The sequence below is a fragment of the Macrobrachium rosenbergii genome, chromosome 47 (assembly GCF_040412425.1).
Source record: "Macrobrachium rosenbergii isolate ZJJX-2024 chromosome 47, ASM4041242v1, whole genome shotgun sequence".
NCBI lineage: Eukaryota > Metazoa > Arthropoda > Malacostraca > Decapoda > Palaemonidae > Macrobrachium > Macrobrachium rosenbergii.
In genome coordinates, this window is record NC_089787.1 from 20550728 (window position 1) to 20571911 (window position 21184).

The following is a 21184-nucleotide window of genomic DNA, read 5'->3' on the forward strand; positions in this document are numbered from 1 at the left end:
ACTTAATTGTGGATACGATCTTGAATAGCTTAGGATCCCAATTTCTTAATTATGGCTACGATCTTGAATAGCTTATATGATCTTGAATAGCTTATGATCCCAATTTCTTAATTGTGGATACGATCTTGAATAGCTTAGGATCGCAATTTCCTAACTATGGGTACCATCTTGAATAGCTTACGATCCCAATTTCTTAATTGTGGATACGATCTTGAATAGCTTAGGATCGCAATTTCCTAACTATGGGTACCATCTTGAATAGCTTACGATCCCAATTTCTTAATTGTGGATACGATCTTGAATAGCTTAGGATCGCAATTTCTCAACTGTGGATACGATCTTGAACAGCTTAGGATCATAATTCCTTGATTGTGGATACGATCTTGAATAGCTTAGGATCGTAATTTCTCAACTGTGGATACGATCTTGAATAGCTTAGGATCGTAATTCCTTAATTGTGGATACGATCTTGAATCGCTTAGGATCGTGATTTCTCAACTGTGGATACGATCTTGAATAGCTTAGGATCGTAATTCCTTAATTGTGGGTACGATCTTGAATAGCTTAGGATCGTAATTTCTTAATTATGGATACGATCTTGAACAGCTTAGGATCGCAATTTCTCAACTGTGGATACGATCTTGAATAGCTTAGGATCATAATTCCTTAATTGTGGGTGCGATCTTGAATAGCTTAGGATCGTAATTTCTCAACTGCCCGATCTTGAATAGACCCTCATAATTCTTAATTGTGGGTACGATCTTGAACAGCTTATGGTCGTAATTTCTTAACCAAGGATACGATCGTGAACAGCTTAGGATCGTATTTTCGTAGTTGTGGGAACGATCTTGAATAGCTTAGGATCGTAATTTCTTAGTTTTGGTGGATACACAACAAATTAAGAAACACTAATACGCGAACGAGACGTGTTGGCCACCAGAAACTCGTCCCCAGACAGACAAAATCTGCCTAACTCTTAGGTAAATTTTGATTGGGGTGAGCCAGGAGGTCTAGACTAGGCTCCTCTTTCAGTGTAACACCTTATTACACTGACAGGTCTGTGATGGTGAATGGCTGGCTAATCTGACCAACAAGCCAATAAACATATAATTAAAATATCACCTTCAGGCAAAGAAACGCTTTTCAATTGTACAAACTGACACTGAATAATGTTACCTTATTCCTGAGTTGTTTTTTTTTTTTTTACTGAGCTGGCCTTATGCCAACACAGGTCCTTGCTTCTGGAGCAGCCTGTTACAAATTCCTGAGAGGCCCGCCCAAAGCAAAAAGGATTTAAAGATATATACAATATGAGAAAATACTCTCTACAAATAATTATACTGAATTAGCCCCCAATATTACAGCCATATATACACAATATATACACTAATATACAATTTTTATAATATTTTTTAGAACATTTCTTCCATCCCAGGGCCATTCATCTATTATGTAGTCCCGTTCAGCTGCTATAACAATGGCTTTCCACCATATTATCGAGGCCTGGTTACACATAAATAACAGTTTTAATTAAAGTGAGATTTGTCACTTCCTGTATCACTCGTTGCCCAGTCTGTGCCCAGGTGCCGTCGTGGTGAGGGAAGGTAAGGTCTTCAAACTGCACTCACTCTCTGACGCCAAGGAACTGCGGTAATCAGTGTATCCTAACTGTTAATACTTTGGAACGCTTTACCCAAAGTGTTATGCGTAGGATGGAACGGGATGTCCTTTTCCAAGGCTGGCCTACTGACTGGTAACATGTGATCTTAATTGAGGAGAATCCACAGATTTTGGCAATTAAATGTACTCACTTGAACAAGATTCAATCAGTGCTTCTGTAGAGAAAATGTAAGCAGATGCCATGTTACCTTTTAAAAGCCGTAAAAATCTTTCCGAAAGTTTTTCTAATCTTCATTTCGACATTTTTACAGATGGCGTCACTTGGCATTCTTGCAGTCGTGGTGGTGCTGGCGACTGGTTTTGGCACAGCAACGGTTTTTCCACGTCCGAGTGAGGATGAAAATGGTATGTGTTAAAAGTTGTTCCTTTTTGTGATCAATTTCACCTTACCCATTTTTCGTGTCGAGATAGACAGCCTCTTCCAGATAATATCTTCCATAGTTCCATTGGCTAATTAAGTCTTTAGGCTTGTAGATGAATTAAAAATAGTAAATAAAGTACACGCATATTTATCTCATCATTATATATCAAGAACTGAGGGCAGTGGAAACAGATTGGTACATAAAATCATCTTTATTTGTGCCGACGTTTCAAGACAACCAGACCTACTTTCAAGGCTGCAATAAAAGAATAAACATTGTGAATTATAAATACGTATAAATTATACAAAAAATCTCTTTAAAAACATTTGTACGTGAGGATAAATTAGGCACTGCTGGAGGTAGTGTACCAACCTATATAGATAGGAAGAGAATGACGAATGTGGATCATGACAGGTAGAGAAGGGTGGAGGAGTTTTGGGCATTCGACAGTGCTACTGTCTTTTTGATAATTAACGATTCCAGAATAGGGTGCTAGCTAAGAAGAAGCCCCTATAATGATTTTAAATTGATCATATTCAGTGTTATTGACAAATTTTTTGGCATGCTCTCTGATATTTGAATATTTGGGATAGCTCACACCTTTGAGAAGTCTTTGGGTGCAACCCACGTAAGTTCCTTGAGTACAACGAGGACAATCGTATTGATATATCACCCCAGACGTCATAAGGTCGCTTAAGCGGTCTTGAATATTGAACAAAGAACCAATTTTCAGAGGATTCTTTGGAATTAGATTAATTTTGACGGCTCCATAATGTCCAGAAATAATTTGAGAAAGCTTCTGGCTAAAAGTTTTATCATGTCAAAATGAAACACTGGCATAGATCTGAAGTTTGGGAACAAACTTTATATCTATGCTCCCCTTCTCCCTTCTATATAGGTTGGTACGTCCAGCAATGCCCATTTATCCTCCTGTACAAATGTTTTTAAAGAGATTTTTGTATAATTTATATGTATTTATAATTCACAATATTTATTCTCTTATTGCAGCCTTGAAAATGAGACTAGTTGTCTTGAAACGTCGGCACAAATAAAGATAATTTTATGTACCAGTCTGTTTCCACTGCCCTCAATTCTTGATATATCTGACCGATTAGGTGTCCTGAAGCTACAAATGTCGCTTAATATCAAATTCACGCTACCTCGGGAATATCTCCGATGGAGAATTATCACCGAAGTGGAATTTATATAAGTGATAAATGGATTGGTACCTACAGTGGTAACGTCAACTGGAGTTGCTGGATAAGGTCTGTGTCGAGGGTTCGTGTCCCGGCGGTACCAGTCCATTTATCACTTATATAAATTCCCCTTCGGTGATAATTCTCCATTGGAGATATTCAGATATTCCCGAGGTAGCGTGAATTTGATGTTAAGTGACATTTGTATTTTCATGATTGTATATAAATGACGGTGTTACCTCTCAGTACTGAATTCAATATACCTTGTTGCTTAGCTCTGTACTGAGATGATAACCAATATTACTAGAGCACTTGTACTGTCAAAAACGCTGGTCAGGTTAGGTTGGGAATGGAATGTAATATAAAACTTAGCCCAAAGGCCAATCAAAGGGACCTCTGAGATCACTCAGTGCTGCAAGGGAAATTGAGAGCAGAAAGGTTTCACAGGTCTCACATAAGGACAACATTGCAGTTGCACTATGAAACAATTGTTAGAAGAGGGTGGATAGTAAGGTGGAAGAAAAATGGGGTATGAATGGAGCTACAGTAAAAGGAATGAAAGGGATTGCAGCTACTAGAGGCTGTAGGGACTCTGCAAAGAACTTTAAGTAACGCCTGTACTGCACTGTAAGCATTAGGTTTGTTAAGGTTAGGCAATATAAGAAAGGCCCCAGAAGGCAAATCCAGATCTGAAGGTTAAGTTAAGTATATCTTAGTTTAACCAGACCACTGAGCTGATTAACAGCTCTCCTAGGGCTGGCCCGAAGGGTTAGACTTATTTTACGTGGCTAAGAACCAGTTGGTTACTTAGCAACGGGACGTACAGCGTATTGTGGGATCCAAACCACATTATAGTGAGAAATGAATTTCTATCACCAGAAGTAAATTCCTCTTATTCTTCATTGGCCGGTCGGAGATTCGAACTCGGAAGGACATTATGTAGCATCATCCAGGAGGTTGGGCAATGGTACCTCCACTCTTTATACTTGAACAGTCAGCAGACATACAGTCAGATCCCCGACATGTTTGATGTTCAGTACACTAGTTTACCATACATAACCAACATAACGCCAATTTTTTTCTTACAGATTCCGATTACTGGCTCAAGTTGGGAAGAGAGGAAATTGAGGAGGCATTGCTGAAACCTAAGCTTACTAATGTCGCAAAAAACGTCATACTCTTTCTGGGAGATGGTAAGTACACTCTTTACACAACACAGTTGCCTGACATTGTACGTTCTACATTCTTCTGTGTGTACTGTGGAATGTGAAATTCTTCTGTTTACACTGGGGAATGTGAGTAGTCTCACATTTCATTCTAGCAGGCTTACAATTTACAACTTTTCTTTCATTCATATGTTCTCTACTCTTGTACATCTGTTATTCTCTGCCTTTACTTTCCTATGATTTATAGAATTGCAGCTGGCTCTAACCTATTCCCCATAAACTCAATACTGTGTTTTAACAGGTTATAAATATGACTCTGATTGGGTATTGAGAGAAGTATTTTAGTATCCTTATAGCCACTTTTTCTTTATTTTGCCTTCTCTGATGCCTAGAAATCTTACTGATAATAATGAGATTACCAAAGGTTAATTTAACATTTGCTGGCAAATCTATAAAAACTAGCAGATTTAAACAGCCAGTAGTGGCTTACAGACAGGATAAATTTCTTTTGGTAATTAATATCCAGTGTCTTGATGCCTATATCCTCTCTGTAAAACATCCCATGGCTTCTGCCCTTCCTAATACTTCTGTATCCATGGCTTCTTCCCCAAAACATTTCCATATCTCTTGTCAAACTACACAAAAGTTTCATGTGCACCTTTAGCTTATGATGACAGTGACACACCTCTTCTGCAGTGAAATACTGTATTTTGCCAGGACTGTTGCCTTTTTAACCTGATACCCAGAACCAGTAGCACCTCAAGTTGTTGATGTCTTATACAAAGTGCTCGACGTAAAAGTTTCCTTACTTTGCTCAAACCTTTCAGCTTTCCCACACCTGACTCTTTACTGTCCTTCTAGGGGACAAGTTTTCCTCCATCAAGAGAAATATTAATGTAACTGAACCTTGCATCACAGTGGGAAAGAATTATGGCTCTTCTAATAAACTCCTTACCATCATCTGCATATTCTGCTTGCATTTATTCCACTATACTTGATATACTGATTACTGTCATTATGAAATCAAAGTTAATTCTTTTCTCAGCTTTTAATGCTTCAGATTCTATTACTTCTTTCCTTTAAATCTCCAGCTGAAAGCCTTTACGGACAAAACCCTCAAAATATAAACCCTAGGGGGCACCAAAGGGAAATCAGCCTGCAGAGACACAAGTTATTTGTGGGTTAGAAAATAAAACTGATACGCCTGAATGCAGGAGAAGTCAGCAGAAAGCAGGAATGAATTTGCTCCTCATGAAAACCTTTGGATGACTTTCACACCTGCAAATTGAAACTGTTCCACATTTTAGTTGTATAAAACTCATAGCAAGATGAGATGTATTAAACCTGATATTAGGATACACAGTTTGAGTAACAGTTATTCTATCCAAATCTAACGAGATGTCCATCCTAAAGATTTTTCTTTAAAGGACCATAAAATTTTGATTTCCTGAAACACAACAGAACATGTGGCATCTGGCTTTAGGAATATTCTGATTTGCTGAATATATGTGCCCTCACTGGACATATCTAGGATACATTAGAATATTCGTCTCTTTGTAAAGCTGATGGCCCCAAACAGGCAAACTGCCATTATATCATTGTAAAATATTCACCTTTCTAACTACCTGAATAGTATCTGGAAGTTAAGATCTTCTGTTTCATCATCCTGTTTGTGGAATTTTGTCTTCTTCTGCTACTGGAACTTGGAAGTATCCCATCAGCAGATCTATTTTGGTGAAGACTTTGACTGAGGTTGATGACGTCTGCATAGAGAAGACAGCAATCACGCTTTTGCTACAAACTATTCTACAAAATTCCACAAACACGATGATAAAACAGAAGATCTTGACTTCCAGATACTATTCAGGTTTAGAAAGGTGCTGGCTATAATGGCAGTTTGGTTTTATTTAGCCATAGTCTCCAATGGCCACCATGTTCGGTTGGGTTTGGTGCTATGTGGAGAGTATGAGGATGGGCCGGCTGGCATCTTTCTGGCAAACTTTTTCCATTTCCCTAATATTTGTTTGGTGACAACAAACAGACTGGGAGGTTTCATGTGGTGCTGGATGCTTTGCTGGTTTGGTTAAGCAGGTAGTCTTTGAAGACCTCTGGGAGGCATCTTATTTCTGGTTGGGGGGATGATGCAATGGGTAAGTTTGTCGTATTCGCTGTTATGGCGATGATTAGTTTTCGGGATCATGTTTTGATGCATTCAAGCAGGTATTTCTTTTAGTTTGTTTAAAAATGGAAAATGGTACATAATTCTATATACATGTTACAGACAGAGTTCTGATAAATATAGCTGGAAAGCTGACATTGTATTGCTTCCAGTAGTAATGATACATTTGATGTGACATGATTATGGACGATAATATACATTAAAAAGGGTGAATGCTGTCAGCAATGTATTTCTTATACAAGTGTGCTTGGTGTGTATGTCAGGAGATGTTTGTTGTGAAGAGTGGATGCCCGCAGGGTATGAGTTCGGGCAGCCAGGTAAGATGGATGATTGTGTAGGTCCATGTGGGACCCTACAAGTTTCCTGTAACTCATAAGGATTCTATATCATTTTATGGAGCCTGGCATGACATGTTAAATGTAACTTCATCCTTACAGGTTGCTCTCTCCTATGAAACACCATTTCTGGCTTTATACAAATAATCTATCTGCTAGTAACTTCTCCCCACCACATCTAGTGGCGTTCCAGTGACTCTTTTTCCCATTACTTGTATTCTGTCCTCCTTAACGATGGCCTTTTTCAGTCCATCTCTTCACTTTTGCTAATAAGACTCCCAATTTTCAGTAAGTCAGTCGTAGGAAAAGCTTGTATGATTATTAATCTTAAAAATATATTTAAAAATATCCATGGTGCTCATTAACCACAGAGGTAAAAAAATTTCAAAGACATTGATCCAAAGCTCCTAATTCTTAAATCATTTGACATACATTTAATTAGCTATTATTGATGTTAAAAATATCCTTTATAAACACACATTCAGTCTAGTTTTACTTAAATAAACTAGCACCAACACTTCTCAAGTAAATCTTACTTGTTTGACACAGGTATGGGCATCACTGTTAGCACAGCTGGCCGCATCTACAAGGGCCAAAAACATGGGCACTCAGGAGAGGAGGGAAATCTTGTTTGGGATAAGTTCCCCAGCCTTGGCCTTTTAAAGGTAATTAAAAGACTTGTTTCTGATAACCACAATGACTTATTTTAACTTCTCGGCTTACGCACAATTTTTGGATACATTTAGCACTTCAAGCCCATATCTGAATGGGAAATAAACTTTCACATGTTGCCCTCCTTGTGGGGTGTTCAGTAATATGAGACAACATATTCTACAAGAACTCGAATGAAACCCATCACAATGGCAAATTGTTATAAGTCCAAAACTTTTGCAAGCATGACTGAGATGTTCAAATTCCCTTTGACCAACTTTGTACTTGACAAAGCCAATACCACGCAGCTATCAGCATTTTTAGTGTTATATTAACCAATGCTTCTAGTAATTTTAAGTTCTTTTTGGCTAGAGGTTGTAATCTCTTAATAATTGTGCATCCTCGTGCACCAGACGATTTTCATGATTCTGTATCTGGACAGAAGAGGAGTTCCATTAACTGCAATCTCTCCAGCAAAAGCTTCTTGTATTTTGTGTCCTCACTGGTCAGAGACTGATGGACTATTTCCTTTGTTAATTACAGATTCTCTTCCATCCTCTTCTCCAGCAATCTTGTATTCTTAAACATAAGAGCTACCTGGTAATTTTATAACATTATACATGATTCTGTTCTCCAATTGCTATTAATCTCCCAACTTTATTATAAACTGTTTTGTATTCTCCTTGCTGCTCATTTTACAATTATAAACATTAATTTTATAAGTTTACCTAATTTTGCATTCCCACTGGCAATCACAAACTGCAGACTTACGACTTGGACATGCAAGTGCCTGACAGTGCATCCACAGCTACAGCATTTCTCTGTGGAGTCAAGGCTAACTATCGTACAGTTGGAGTTAATGGTCGTGTTAGGTACTGCGACTGTCAGGCGTCTCTCATTGAAGAAAACAGGCTCACCAGCATTATACAGTGGGCTCAAGAGGCCAAAAAAGATACAGGTAAGTGTCAAGCTGGTCAGCTGGTTTTGTCATGATATTAAAACTGTCAACACATGATTATATATCAAATGACCCTTGTATTTCACAGAAACATTTTGCATTCTGGGAACTTGTGTGACTTCTCAAGAGCTGAGAGCTTACTCATCCTAGAAATATTTTAAGTATGGAACAATGAAAAGGCTTTAGATCCCTTAGATACGAAATATTCTAGAATGTTGTGAATTCGTCTGACTTCATTCCCTGAAATGTTTCATCTTATTTCATCAGTAATTCCATCTCTTTTACTGTTTAGCCAACTTTTCCCCATCCAAACAAATTTGCTGGCCATTGTTTACACAACTCTTTATACTTTATACTCCTTACAGACATTAATCATTTCTTATGACCAGGTTTTATAACGACGACACAAGTCACCCACGCAACCGTGGCGGCTGCGTATGCAAAGTCCGCCAGCCGGAAATGGCAATGCGACAAAAAGATGAAGAAATTTGGCCAGAGTGCCACTGCATGCAAGGACATCGCTCGGCAACTGGTTGAAGATGTGCCTGGCAAGCATATCAAGGTAATTCATTCAATTTTCTGGATTTATATTCTCACAACATTGCCATTTGCAGCCGTCCATTTTAGCAGGTTATCTGTCCAAGTCCTTTCACCACCTTTCTTTAAAGAAGCAATATGTATATCCTGTGTGTGTGAGTACGCAGAATGAAAGTACCCTGGCATAAGCTTTGGGATGTTGTGTGTTATTGTCTGTGATTTCCAGCGGAGGGTGATTCTGTTTTGTTACCTCATATGGAGGTAAAAGTTGAAAGTTATGCTGATAGTTTTTGCAACTGCCAAAGGTTCACTCATACCGGGTAAGCTTATCATGACAATTCCCCTGAGCAACTCTAATGTCTCATCCTGGTCAAATGCAAAATCCTGAAGGCTTACCAGGCTCCTTACTCTTGCCATCCTCTGTGTGCCTGTTGAATGTACCTCAAACATTGACACAGTTCTAAAAGGGTTAAGATTCAAGGCAAAGAAGAGACTGAGTGAAACATAACAACACAGCTCTTAGCAATCCCCAAGATCAGCTTTCAGAAATGTCTCCACAGATAGGAGAACTACTGAACTATGTCTGCTACCCTGAGAAGCCTCTTACATGAGATTCAAGTTCCAACAACATGAAAAGTAAGTTTTTATCTCCCTGGCCAATAGCTGGATAACTTATAATCAGACCTTGTATGCTTTTGTAGCTGAGGTCATGGACCTATAATTATGGAAAATCATGGAGAATGTCCAGGTGTGACCTTGTAAGTCATGGCGGGGAGGAAATAGTGAGGACAGGCTTTATGTGGAGGTCACAAATATAACTAAAGAGACAGATACTTTGTCAAAGTATCTGAAGGATCGGAAGTAAAGTATTGGATATTTGGCTGTCATGGTCCCACTGATGTTCACCATGTCGTTAGCAGGAAAATTAACCTATACTTGTTGAAGCCTTGTCATCCATAAAACTTCAACATAACACGAGGATAAGACGATTGCAGAGGCTCATGGTAAAAAAAAATTAATTTGGGAAAGAAAATAAGTCTGTAGAATTTATTAGTTAACAATAACAGAAACTAAAAACTACTTCATCTTTGCAACTCTTTGTAAGAAAAGGGAAAGAAATAGATTCTCTTCACTGAAACTTGTTGATCTGAAAATCTCATTCAGGAAACTATTCCATATTTTGAAACATGAAAAGAATACCCCAATGAAGAAGGATTATTTATCACCAATGGACTACAACAGATTACTACTGTAGTGCTCTGTGAAGGGACGCTTCACCTCTGAGCAAAATGGCCGAGAGCCAAACGAAATGGTCAGACTCCCTAAACAGCCTATAAACGAGTGATTAGAAACTGTTTACAGCAACCAGTTTCTTCCTGAATACACAGGTTTTGTATCAGTACAGGGGCAATGCCAGGGGAAGACCATTTAGCTGACAAAAATGAATGCATGTGAACTGGGCTTATTGGTTTAAAAAATAACATGCTATGTAACCTCATCCTTTTATCAACACTTCACAAGTGTCCTTGCTACTTTGATTACACAGTGCCTTGACACAATCAATATTGTATCACTTCATTTTTATGTTCGTAGATGAACTTATTTGTTTCACTCTTGATTATTCATTCATCACACACATATAATCATATATATCCACTACAATTTTTCAAGTAACATGAAAGAATCCATTAATCTTTCATAATTTTGACAACTTGCCAGCCATACTTCATTCTGTAAATCTGAAACGGCAATGGAAATAAAATTCAGAATGTGCACTGACTCCTGCCAGTTATGGTTGGCTGGTGGTTTTAGATTAAGTCAGCTTTGCATCAACACAGGGCCGTTGCCCTAAGGCAGTAACTGTGGTAAGGTATTGAAGGGAATAAGAAGCCTGATGTAGACCCCTGAACTCTGTCTAGAGAACAGAAACAACCCAGTAATAAAATGAACTAACATTACTGGGGTTTCTTGTATAGTTTTGTACTCACATGAGTTGTAACAAAGCAAATCATTTAGTAACAGTCCAGTGAAGTTGAATTTAAGAACCGGTAGGGGACACTATCAACGTTACATGAATTATTCACTTGTAATGATGAGCCGTACAATCTGTAGGTCGTGATGGGAGGAGGACGTCAGGAAATGGGAGCCCCTAAGACAGACATCATGGAGGATAACTGCAAGAGGACTGACGGTATGAATTTAGTCAGAGACTGGATTAGTCATAAGGAAGAAAATGACAAGAGCTACGCTTATGTTACAACTACCCGAGAACTACGTTCTGTTGACACCAACAACACTGAATATATCCTAGGTAAGGTCTTTGTGTAGTTGGAATTTTTTTGTGATAAAATAACTTTTCTGTTGAAGTAACATTTCGTGGTATATAGCTTCATATCCATTGTAAAATTATGTTACAAGAAATCTCTCGATTATCCCAATTCATAGAGCCAGGGGACTGTTGGATAAAGGCAAAATCCTGATAAGGGATGGTAAAAAAAATCTATGGGCATTTAAGGCAACTCCATACCTTCCTCACCTTACCTAGTTAATACAACATAACTGTAAACACTAAATATGCTTATAAAGAACAACCAACATACTTAAGCTGAAAACTTTATTCAAACAATAATTATTTACCTTATTTTTCTATATTCATAGAAAAATAAACTGTAAGCACACTTAAAAACAAAATAAGCATACCCATTCTTTTTCCCCGTACTCAACACGCAATACGGTAAGCTACACAATGTTTTTCATTTGCCCCAAACTCTGTAATACATCGTAATGTGCACAAAAAAATAAACCCCTCTTTCTCTATTATGCAACACACAATTTGATAGGTTACACAATATTTATAATTTTTCCCCAAAAATATTGTCCACAAAAAAGCTGTAATATATGCAACACAAACATGATGCACAAAAAACTAACCCCATTTTCCCCAAAATACATTATGCAAAGAACAACAAATTGATAAACATAAACAATTTTTATCATTTTCCCTCTGTGTGCTGCCAATGGCAAAAAAGAAGTTTAAAAGTTCTCCTCCACCTCTTTCTCCTCCATCAACTTGACTGTCCTCGAGACCAGCGTCTTTTGAGGAGGTTATATAGAGGATTTTCAGTATTCGCAAATCCCCCGCGAATACGGGGATCAACTGATTACAAAGCAAGAAAATGCTGTTTGTTACTGAGTGCACTGATACATTCCGGATGCAGCCTATTAGTACAATATATATTTATCATGCTATGTCCATCAGCCGTTAAAAAACAACAAATTACATTGTTTCACCAACAGCAAGAAACAAAACAAATCCCCACACCTTCTACAAAACATAAACAGACTTTTGACTGCTGTCACAATCACGAAAGCTAACTATACCTGTGTGCAGTATCACGTCCTGCCCTCTGATTGTTTACTGCTGACAATGGTGATTATCACACATAACAAGTATATTATCAATGTTTATTTCTAAAAAAACTTTAAAATTGGAGTTTGTAGATGTTAGCAACATGTTGTGCTATTTACAACTTGTCTCACGCCATCAGCCAAAGAGAAGGAAGTTACAAAAGTGAGATGTTCTATGGTTATTTCCATATGTACGATGCAAAAAGCTATCAATGTCAAGGAACCCTTGTTCCATACACACTTACGCATCTACACCATCATCGCTAATGCTTTCAAAACATAAAGAGAAATAAAGAGTAAAAATCTGAATCAATAACAGATATATAACATGAAGCACAGCAAGTTACGCATGTCGTCAACATCTGATCAGCGCGAGAGAGAGATCAAGCAACTGTACTCACAAATGTGAGTCATAGCCTCAGCTAATAATTGCCTCATACACATGAGCACCTCATATCTTCATGCTCAAGCTTCTTTAGTATGACACATATACACAGTTTATGCTACTTTTTAGAAATTATGCAGTTCCTCATTGGATGGGTGGGTATCGTTCTCAACTAGCACTCTGCTGGTCCCGTGTTTGATTCTCCGACCGGCCAATGAAGAATTAGAGGAATTTATTTCTGGTGATAGAAATTCATTTCTCGGTATAATGTGGTTTGGATTCCACAATAACCTGTAGCTCCCGTTGCTAGGTAACCAATTGGTTCTTAGCCACGTAAAATAAATCTAATCCTTTGGGCCAGCCCTAGGAGAGCTGTTAATCAGCTCAGTGGTCTGAGCCACGTAAAATAAATCTAATCCTTCAGGCCAGCCCTAAGAGAGCTGTTAATCAGGTCAGTGGTCTGAGCCACGTAAAATAAATCTAAAGGCCAGCCCTAAGGTGTTAATCAGGTCAGTTAAAAGTAAATTATTAAGAAATTAAAAATAATGCAACAACACAACATAGACATCACTTAAGTTGGACTGCAAATAATGGGTCAACGCGTTGCTGTAATGTTTAAAGGTTAATTACACTCCCAAAGTGAGAGACTAGTGCTGTTGCACACTCGGAGACACCTATACGTCTCTGTCAGGTGAATGCACAATTGGTTTTTAAATATAAAGAGAAATAAACTTACCTCTTAAGTCATGTACTCTATATTATCTGCTTGAAGAAGGAATGCTGCAGCACCAATGCAACATGGATTAGTGTTCCTGGAAGTAAGGAGAACAGTGTTATAGAATGAACAACGCCTTTTGATTATTTGGTTGTGAAGAAGCAAAAACTTTAATGTCATCAAATCAACTTGACCTCTAAAATGCCATGGTGGGTGGCTTAAGTTAGGATTGCCTTTCAAATGACTCATTCAACTGTTTTTCATATGAAACCTGGAATATCTCTGATTTTAGAATTCCCCCATAAAACTGTAATTTGGAGCAGCAATCTTCTTCCACATCTTGCAATAATCATCTGTAAACTCAGTTTTTAAAACACAGACATATTGAAAAGGGAATGATTTTTTTACTGGCACTCTCCCCAGATGATGAATGGGTAATCCGTTGATGCTGTCCTGAACATAAATTAAGATTTGCTTTTTTTCTCACTTTCAGGCTTGTTCGATGATATTCATTTGCCATACGAGACTGACAGAGACACCAGTCTGGACGGCTGCCCTCACATCAAAGAAATGGTTGAGGTTGCTATTAACAGACTCAAAAACAGTGACAATGGGTTTTTCCTTCTAGTAAGTTATCCTTAGTTCTGAAATCATAAGTGTTGTCTAATCTGTAGATCAATTTCCTGTCCATGTTTACTAAAACTTATGACACTTTATGCTGTTTGGAAGAAGAACCAAACAGAGCTTTGATATAAAGTGGAGTCTAGCCAAATTCAACTGACCAAACAGTACCTGTTACATAGAATTGTATCTAAATTTCATACCAGCTGTAGATGTTATGTAACAAATGATTTTCAAACAACTAAGGTTAATTTACTGCCCATTTTCTGTAAGGCTGAAGGAGGCAAGATTGACAAAGGCTTACATATCACTTCACCGAAGAGAGCTCTTGAAGAGCTGCTTGCATTTGAGGAAGCTGTGGAACTGGCACTGAAGATGGTGGACATGGAAGAAACTCTAGTCATCGTCACGGCAGATCACTCGCACGTCATGACCATGAATGGCTACCCGCCAAGAGGAAATGACATTCTAGGTAAAGTTTCCTCTTGCTTTGGTACTTAAGAGTTCTTAACCCACTTCATTAAATTAGTTACCTTACCTATTGCAAATTTCACCTAACCTATTCCTTCTCAATATGTGTGTATATCATATACAGTAGTGTAAATGCAAAATCAAGCCATTACCCCCGACAGAGTGTGGCTTCTGAGGAATGATTAGACAATGTTTACTAAACGGCAGCACACAAACTAGTCCTTCTACTCAGGGGGACACGACTCTGCAAAAGTTTTGAACAAGACGAGTGCATGACAGAAACACCTGGAACATGCAGGGCAATTGTCGAGCCACTTATTCATGATGGATGTGAAGTGTTTACTGAATGTGAATGATAGAAATTGATGGAAGCTATTGATATGATTTATATGTATACATCATCATACAAGGGGTATGGATGGCTAAACACTGCAAATGGTAGAGATACAACGAAAAATAGTCAGTATATTGGTATTGATAAATGCACTGAAAGTGTACTGAGGTTGTTTAGTCAGAGAGAAAATGGAGGATAGGTTCGACAAAAGGTTTAGAAGCAGGGACTGGGAGACAGACAGTGCTGCAGAAATATCAAGGTGAAACGGTTTTAACATCCAGGGATCAAGAAATGCAGATTGCCAAGCAGAAAGACAAATGGGCTGCTGAAAAGGCCTCAGGAATTTGCTTGAAAAGAATAATTTTTGTTTTAGCAATTCAAGCAGAAATATGGTACCTCCTAATTTCAGGTTTTCCCCTGCACTTACTGTCTCTCAGCAGAAACAGCTTTGTAATATTATTTTCTTGTATTAAATTTGGAAAAATGTTGAAAGTGAGATATATCTGACGAGATGCGATTCTTAATTTTTCTTTGATTTTCAGGTGTTGTTACAGAGAGTGAAGAAATATCAGATGGTCTGCCATTCACAACACTGACCTTTGCAAATGGTCATGGGTTCAACTACTCCTTTGACGGGAACAAGGTAATAATGAGAATATTCTTATCTAAGGATAAAGCTGAGGAGGAGTGGAGAGTTCCTACAGGGTGACAAGACTGGTAATTATTACTAACACTAGGGAAAACTGACGTACTTCAATAAGTGACATTTTGTTTAAAAATTCTGACACATTTGAGTGCGACTTCTGACATCAGTGCAATTTTTTTAAGTCCCATGGCTCCAGGCAAACAACTGGAAAGAGATGGGGTTGTGGCTATCATAACCCTTTACAAGAGGGGATGAGATCTGGACTCATAGCCAAAAAGCTTAAATTAAAGCAAAGAGTAGTTCAGAGGTGGTTGGCGAGATATCGTGAAAATTGGGAGTCGAGTATTCCAACTGCTCTTCCTAAGCATGGGCGTCCCAAGAAAATTTCTGAGAGAGTTTCTCGCAAAATAAGGCGTGTCTTGAAAAAAGAGCCCTCCCTTACAGCTTGCAAGGTGAAAGAAGAGTATGTCGACGATCTCCAGGATATCTTGTAAGGTGCATGAGCGATCATTTGGCAATATATATATATATATATATATATATATATATATATATATATATATATATATATATATATATATATATATATATACTAGCTGACAACCTGATGCTGCCCAGGAAAACTCTGAATGACAGTTGATCATTTACCTTAGAAAGGAAGTAACAAATGGTGTGGTTTTGATTAACACATTTATTTAAAGCAATGAATTCTAGACAGAATTATCAATCACAGGAAAGAAAAGCATTTTCCGTGACAGCACACATACTTCACTCAACAAAAGAATTCAAATGAGATGCAGGACATTTTTTAAAGCATGGCTGTAATTCAAGTCCCACTACTTGGCCTGACACTGACCAATAAAGTGTATGAACCTATGTTCCCAGCACTCAACATTTCACACCACTCCAAAATGTTATCCCATGGCTGGGTCTTTGCCAGCACCCGCAGTAAATAATGTACTCCAGAGGGGAGAGGCATTGGTTTGAAACCTATGGAAAAGCCTTCCTTGGGTCAAGTGAGGGCCATGTGCAAAATTTTGTCTAGATCGGTCAAGAGGTTCGGATTTCTATAGAGCACAAGTTTACAACTTCAGTTACATTCACATTATGTATATATATATATATTTATATATTCATATATGTGCATATATATTTATACAATATATATATGTATGTTTTTGGAAGTTTTTTTGCACAAGGGGTTTATTCATGATTCAGCAGTTGAAGTATAAATGTGGCAGTGAACACTGCCTTGTTTTTCAAGGTCCACCGATTGATATATGACACTTGTTGTAAATTAAATATACACGCTGCAACAAATGTAAAGAAAAGTGAGTTTGATGAGACGAAGTTAAATGATCAGAGCAAATCCTTCAGTTCTATTCTGTGTGTCATCATCAGTGACTTAGTCTAAAAATATGTGAAGTATTTGTATCCACAATTGCACATGACTTCCTTATCCCAGTAACTGTTGGATCAGTAGAAGAGCAGCTGATGAATCAGTCTTTCATTCATAGTGAAAAATTTGAACTTGATAACTTGGTTCAAAGTTGCAACAATTTAGTCCTATTGTGAAGAGAGGTCTTAAGTTGCAATTACCTTTGGAAATATCTTCAAAATAGGACATTTTATTTATCATACCCTACTGGTTACCCCACCTCCAAATTTACTGACTGTTATTCCACCAAATGGTCAGCAAAAGCCAAATATTTTTGCTAAACGGAGACTGAAAAGTGTCATTAATTTCTAAAATATAAAAATGTTAATGGCTTACACCATAAGTTGACAAACTGAACCACAAGACTGCACAGCTCAAAACAGCTGCATGTGACATATTCCTTAGGCATTACCACCGCTTCACTTCCAATACAATTCTTGTAGATACAGGAGCATATACTTTTCAGTTCCTATAGAACTGAGCTCTGTACTTGAATGAACCCTAAACCAAATCCCAAAGCTTTCACTAAACACGGTCGTTATTTTCTTGGAAAAAAAGTTTTAATTCCCTGTATCGCGGTATCTCTAATTATCAAAAGCCTGGATTATCAAATACCTTAATTTTTCTTGAATAATTCACCTCAGACTTTTCCTTACAGGTTGTCAGACCAAACCTTACGGGCGTGGACACAACAGATAAGGAATATGTTTCCCTGGCCGCTATGCCAACGTATTACGACTCCGAGACACACGGTGGTGAGGACGTGGCCGCTTTTGCAGTAGGTACGGAAAGTTTCTTTGTTTTCAAGAGGACTAAAGAACTAGCAGCAGTGTATGATGCTAATGTAGCTAAGTGAAATGATTTTAAGTGAACACTGATTAGTTTGAGGATAAAATCATGGTGAATTTTCATTGCCAAATTGAAAAAAAGAGATGAACATTCTGCAATGTTTACTGTAGAAGGATTACAGTTGGCTCATTTCAGCTGCAAGAGGTTAATTCCCAGTCCCAAGAGGACCAACTAATTGGTGCATAGTTGCCACAGCTAATCCAGATAATTCAAGTGTATGTCTCTAGTATGCTAAAAGTGGAGCCTATACACCTCTGCACTAACACTAACAATTCATAATTAGCTTCAGGTGAAACAATTTTTGAAATTATAAGAATAGCTTTTAAAAACACAAAAATGGATTATTTTACATAACTAACTAATCCCAAGAACTGACAATCAGTTCTGAGTAACTATAAACAACTGCAGCAGAATAATTCGCCTGTACAACACTAATTTCCTTGTGGTATAGTATGTATGTGTAGCTAATCACTTTATGAACGATTATACTCATAAAGTAAGTGAATATTACTCATTTTAATTTTGTAAATTAAGATGTAACAGCTAAATGCCAATGCCAGTGACTCAACACTGTGATGGCTCAGAGTTCAAAATTCACTCAAGATTCTATAGACCTGCAATGACAGCCAGCCATGGCGTTGCTATGAAGTAGGTATGTGAGGGTTTGGGAAGCACATGTCTAACTGCAGAGCCTCATCAGCAGCCACTGCCTTCTCTGCCCAGGTCTTGAGGTGGGTGACGGGGGACCTTGGGAGCTGAGCATACGTATGGTGTATGTTCAGTTTCTAATGGTGTGTGTATTGTGCGAGTGGAATGACAAGTCTTTGCATCATCCGGTCACTGGTGACATTCAATAAACCTTAGCAGGGCACTCCACACCTCATATATTTAAACCAGTGGATTTTTGGTAATCATTTGTAATTTGAATCTTTTTTTATTTTTGAACTGCTTCAGTAATTTATCTTTGTACTTTAAGTTTTGCCATAACTGTGTGAATGTCCAGATTCACAACAGAAAAATCAGCAGTAGCCTAAACATGGCCAAAAAATATTACAGATTTTTCATTGTGAAAAATCAAAACATTAAAGGAGTCCACTGGACCATCACGAATTTACAATAATGAGCGTAAACCAACTCTACCAAATCTATGGAATAGTGCTACAAAAACTTCTTAATCTGAAAAGAAAATGTCATGAGAAGTCTATAGTGATGGTAGATGAGTCAAGATTAGCCCTGGCTGAATATAAATTCATAGCAACAAACAACTCATCCACTATTTTATGAAATGCAATGTGTACCCTTATATCAAAGTTTTCTGTGGGTAACAACAGTAGTTTATGGACAATAAACTCATTGTGTAAACATACCGTTCTCCAGCCACTTTTGGCAGAATGCATGCACCTTGGTGCAAACTTTGGGGTGTATATAACATCTGTAGTGAGAGGACTTGCTGTCTTGATCCTCTCTGATACTGCCATTGTCTTTCCTACAAAAGTTGGTCAGCCAACTGGGAAGAGACCAGAGGGAATGGATTAAAAGGCAGAAGGCAATGCATCAGGCCACTTAAGATCAAAATATTCGGTACAAAGACCACATTTGGGCTAACAAAGGTATATCTGGCATAATATTGGAAAAAATCTACAAAAGGCAGTTCTGGAATCCTCTTACACCTGACAGACTGTAGATGATCACTATGGCATTATTCTATTTCCATGTTTATTTTTCTATTCTAGGACCCTGGGCCCACCTCTTCCACCGTGTCCATGAGCAGACCTACATAGCTCATGTTATGGCATATGCCAGCTGTATTGGGCCTTACAAAGACTGTCATCATCACCATGCAGAAAGGCCCTTCAATGAATACAACATTCTCCAGAAACAAGTGAAGGAACATCCAAAAAGGGTTTCTTCTAGTGCTACAGGTCTCTTGAGTGGCAACATTTTTATATTCATGATTGCTGCAAAAATCTTTTTATTCTGAAAAGTAGCATGTGTTCACTAAGGGTTCAGATATACTGATGTTGGATGTTAATGCTTTTTATTTACACTAATTGAGTCAAACGTTTTCATTCTCATGGGTTTGGGCCAAAGGGGCTAGTCTTAGCCCTTTGCAATCCCATCCCATGGTGTGTATATGGACACGATGTAGGTTATGGTGCAACTCACAATGTGCTGCTAACTGGCCTTAGCTGCAAGTCTCACTCTACAGGTTACAAAAAAGAATTTAATCTTGCTTACATTGCAACAGATGCTGCACAATGTGGCAGGCCAAAATGCTTCACCAAGCTATAGAAGCAAAACTCCACAAGGAAATTTCAAAACTACACTGGGTGTATGTTCTGATTTGGATGTAACTAGACTGCAGTCTGGCTTTTTCAAACAACAACCATTCTAAAATGTGGATACTGCTGTTTACACTTAATAAAAAAAGACTAATTTAATACTAGTACTGAATGTTCATTGTAATGCATTTTAAGAAGCAAACATATATTCATATCTACCTAAATTATAGTACTGTATAAGGTTGTGTTATCCTCAATAGCCAAGTTGTACTTACAGTACTCCTGATAGTGCAATTTGGCAATCGTGTCAATGTTAATAATGTATTCACAAATGGACTTTAAAGAAGAACCTATGTGAGTCTAGGAGTACACGAAAGAGTGCTTTTGGCATTTTGGCATTGCACTAAACAATAATGAACCACAGAACAATAAAATTACAAGGTCACTGCTCTAATTCATCACCTTCGTTTTCACTGCCTCCGCCACTGTGCAACGCAGAGGGTCTCTGTGAAATCCTGCCACCCACAACTTTGCTGTCCTTTCACTTCCACTAATCTTCAGCCTCCCATCCCATAGTTCTCATCCAAGAGGGTCTGGGCCTTCAAACGCTTTTCTTAACCACAAGAGCCTAATGAACACTTAATTACTGTTCTCCATGGGGTGGTGTGAAGGAATATCAAGCTAAATACAGTAACCTCTCAATTATGCGGATGCATGTTCATCAACATTATTTGGACAAAATTGGACCAAAACACACACACACACACACACAAACACACACACACACACTCCTTCCCTTTGGTAGAGGAAAGGGAGGCAAGTTATAAATAGCTCAACATTTTGCCAACATCTATGACAAAATTCATGACAAATTCCGCTTTAATGAATAGTTTACTGTGAATGTGTACACTTTGAGATGAAATATATCAACAGTAATAAAATATTTTCTTGTCTACTTTTATGATATGTGT

The 21184-nt window shown here is 37.9% G+C and overlaps 2 protein-coding genes across 4 annotated transcripts in view; one reads left to right on the plus strand and one right to left on the minus strand.

The window, feature by feature from the left end:
• LOC136830589 (uncharacterized) overlaps window positions 1-13671 on the minus strand; it is a 33983-nt gene extending 20312 nt beyond the window's left edge. Inside the window, exon 1 of the mRNA XM_067090130.1 lies at window positions 13594-13671. The gene's annotated coding sequence lies outside the window, so the exon portion shown is untranslated. The remainder of the gene's footprint in view (window positions 1-13593) is intronic.
• Window positions 1564-19957, plus strand: LOC136830590 (alkaline phosphatase-like). 3 transcript variants are annotated; one of them, XM_067090131.1, is made up of 12 exons: window positions 1564-1604; window positions 1932-2025; window positions 4327-4431; window positions 7468-7583; window positions 8335-8527; window positions 8917-9089; window positions 11177-11375; window positions 14066-14199; window positions 14467-14665; window positions 15541-15641; window positions 17741-17864; window positions 19665-19957. In XM_067090131.1, exons 2-12 carry the CDS (start codon window positions 1932-1934, stop codon window positions 19910-19912), a joined length of 1686 nt encoding a protein of 561 aa, XP_066946232.1. In that variant the 5' UTR covers window positions 1564-1604; the 3' UTR covers window positions 19913-19957. The 3 variants fall into 3 exon arrangements, with proteins under 3 accessions (XP_066946232.1, XP_066946234.1, XP_066946235.1); XM_067090133.1 differs by lacking the exon at window positions 1564-1604 and adding an exon at window positions 1621-1753; XM_067090134.1 differs by lacking the exon at window positions 1564-1604 and adding an exon at window positions 1678-1803.
• Window positions 19958-21184: the final 1227 nt, after the last annotated feature.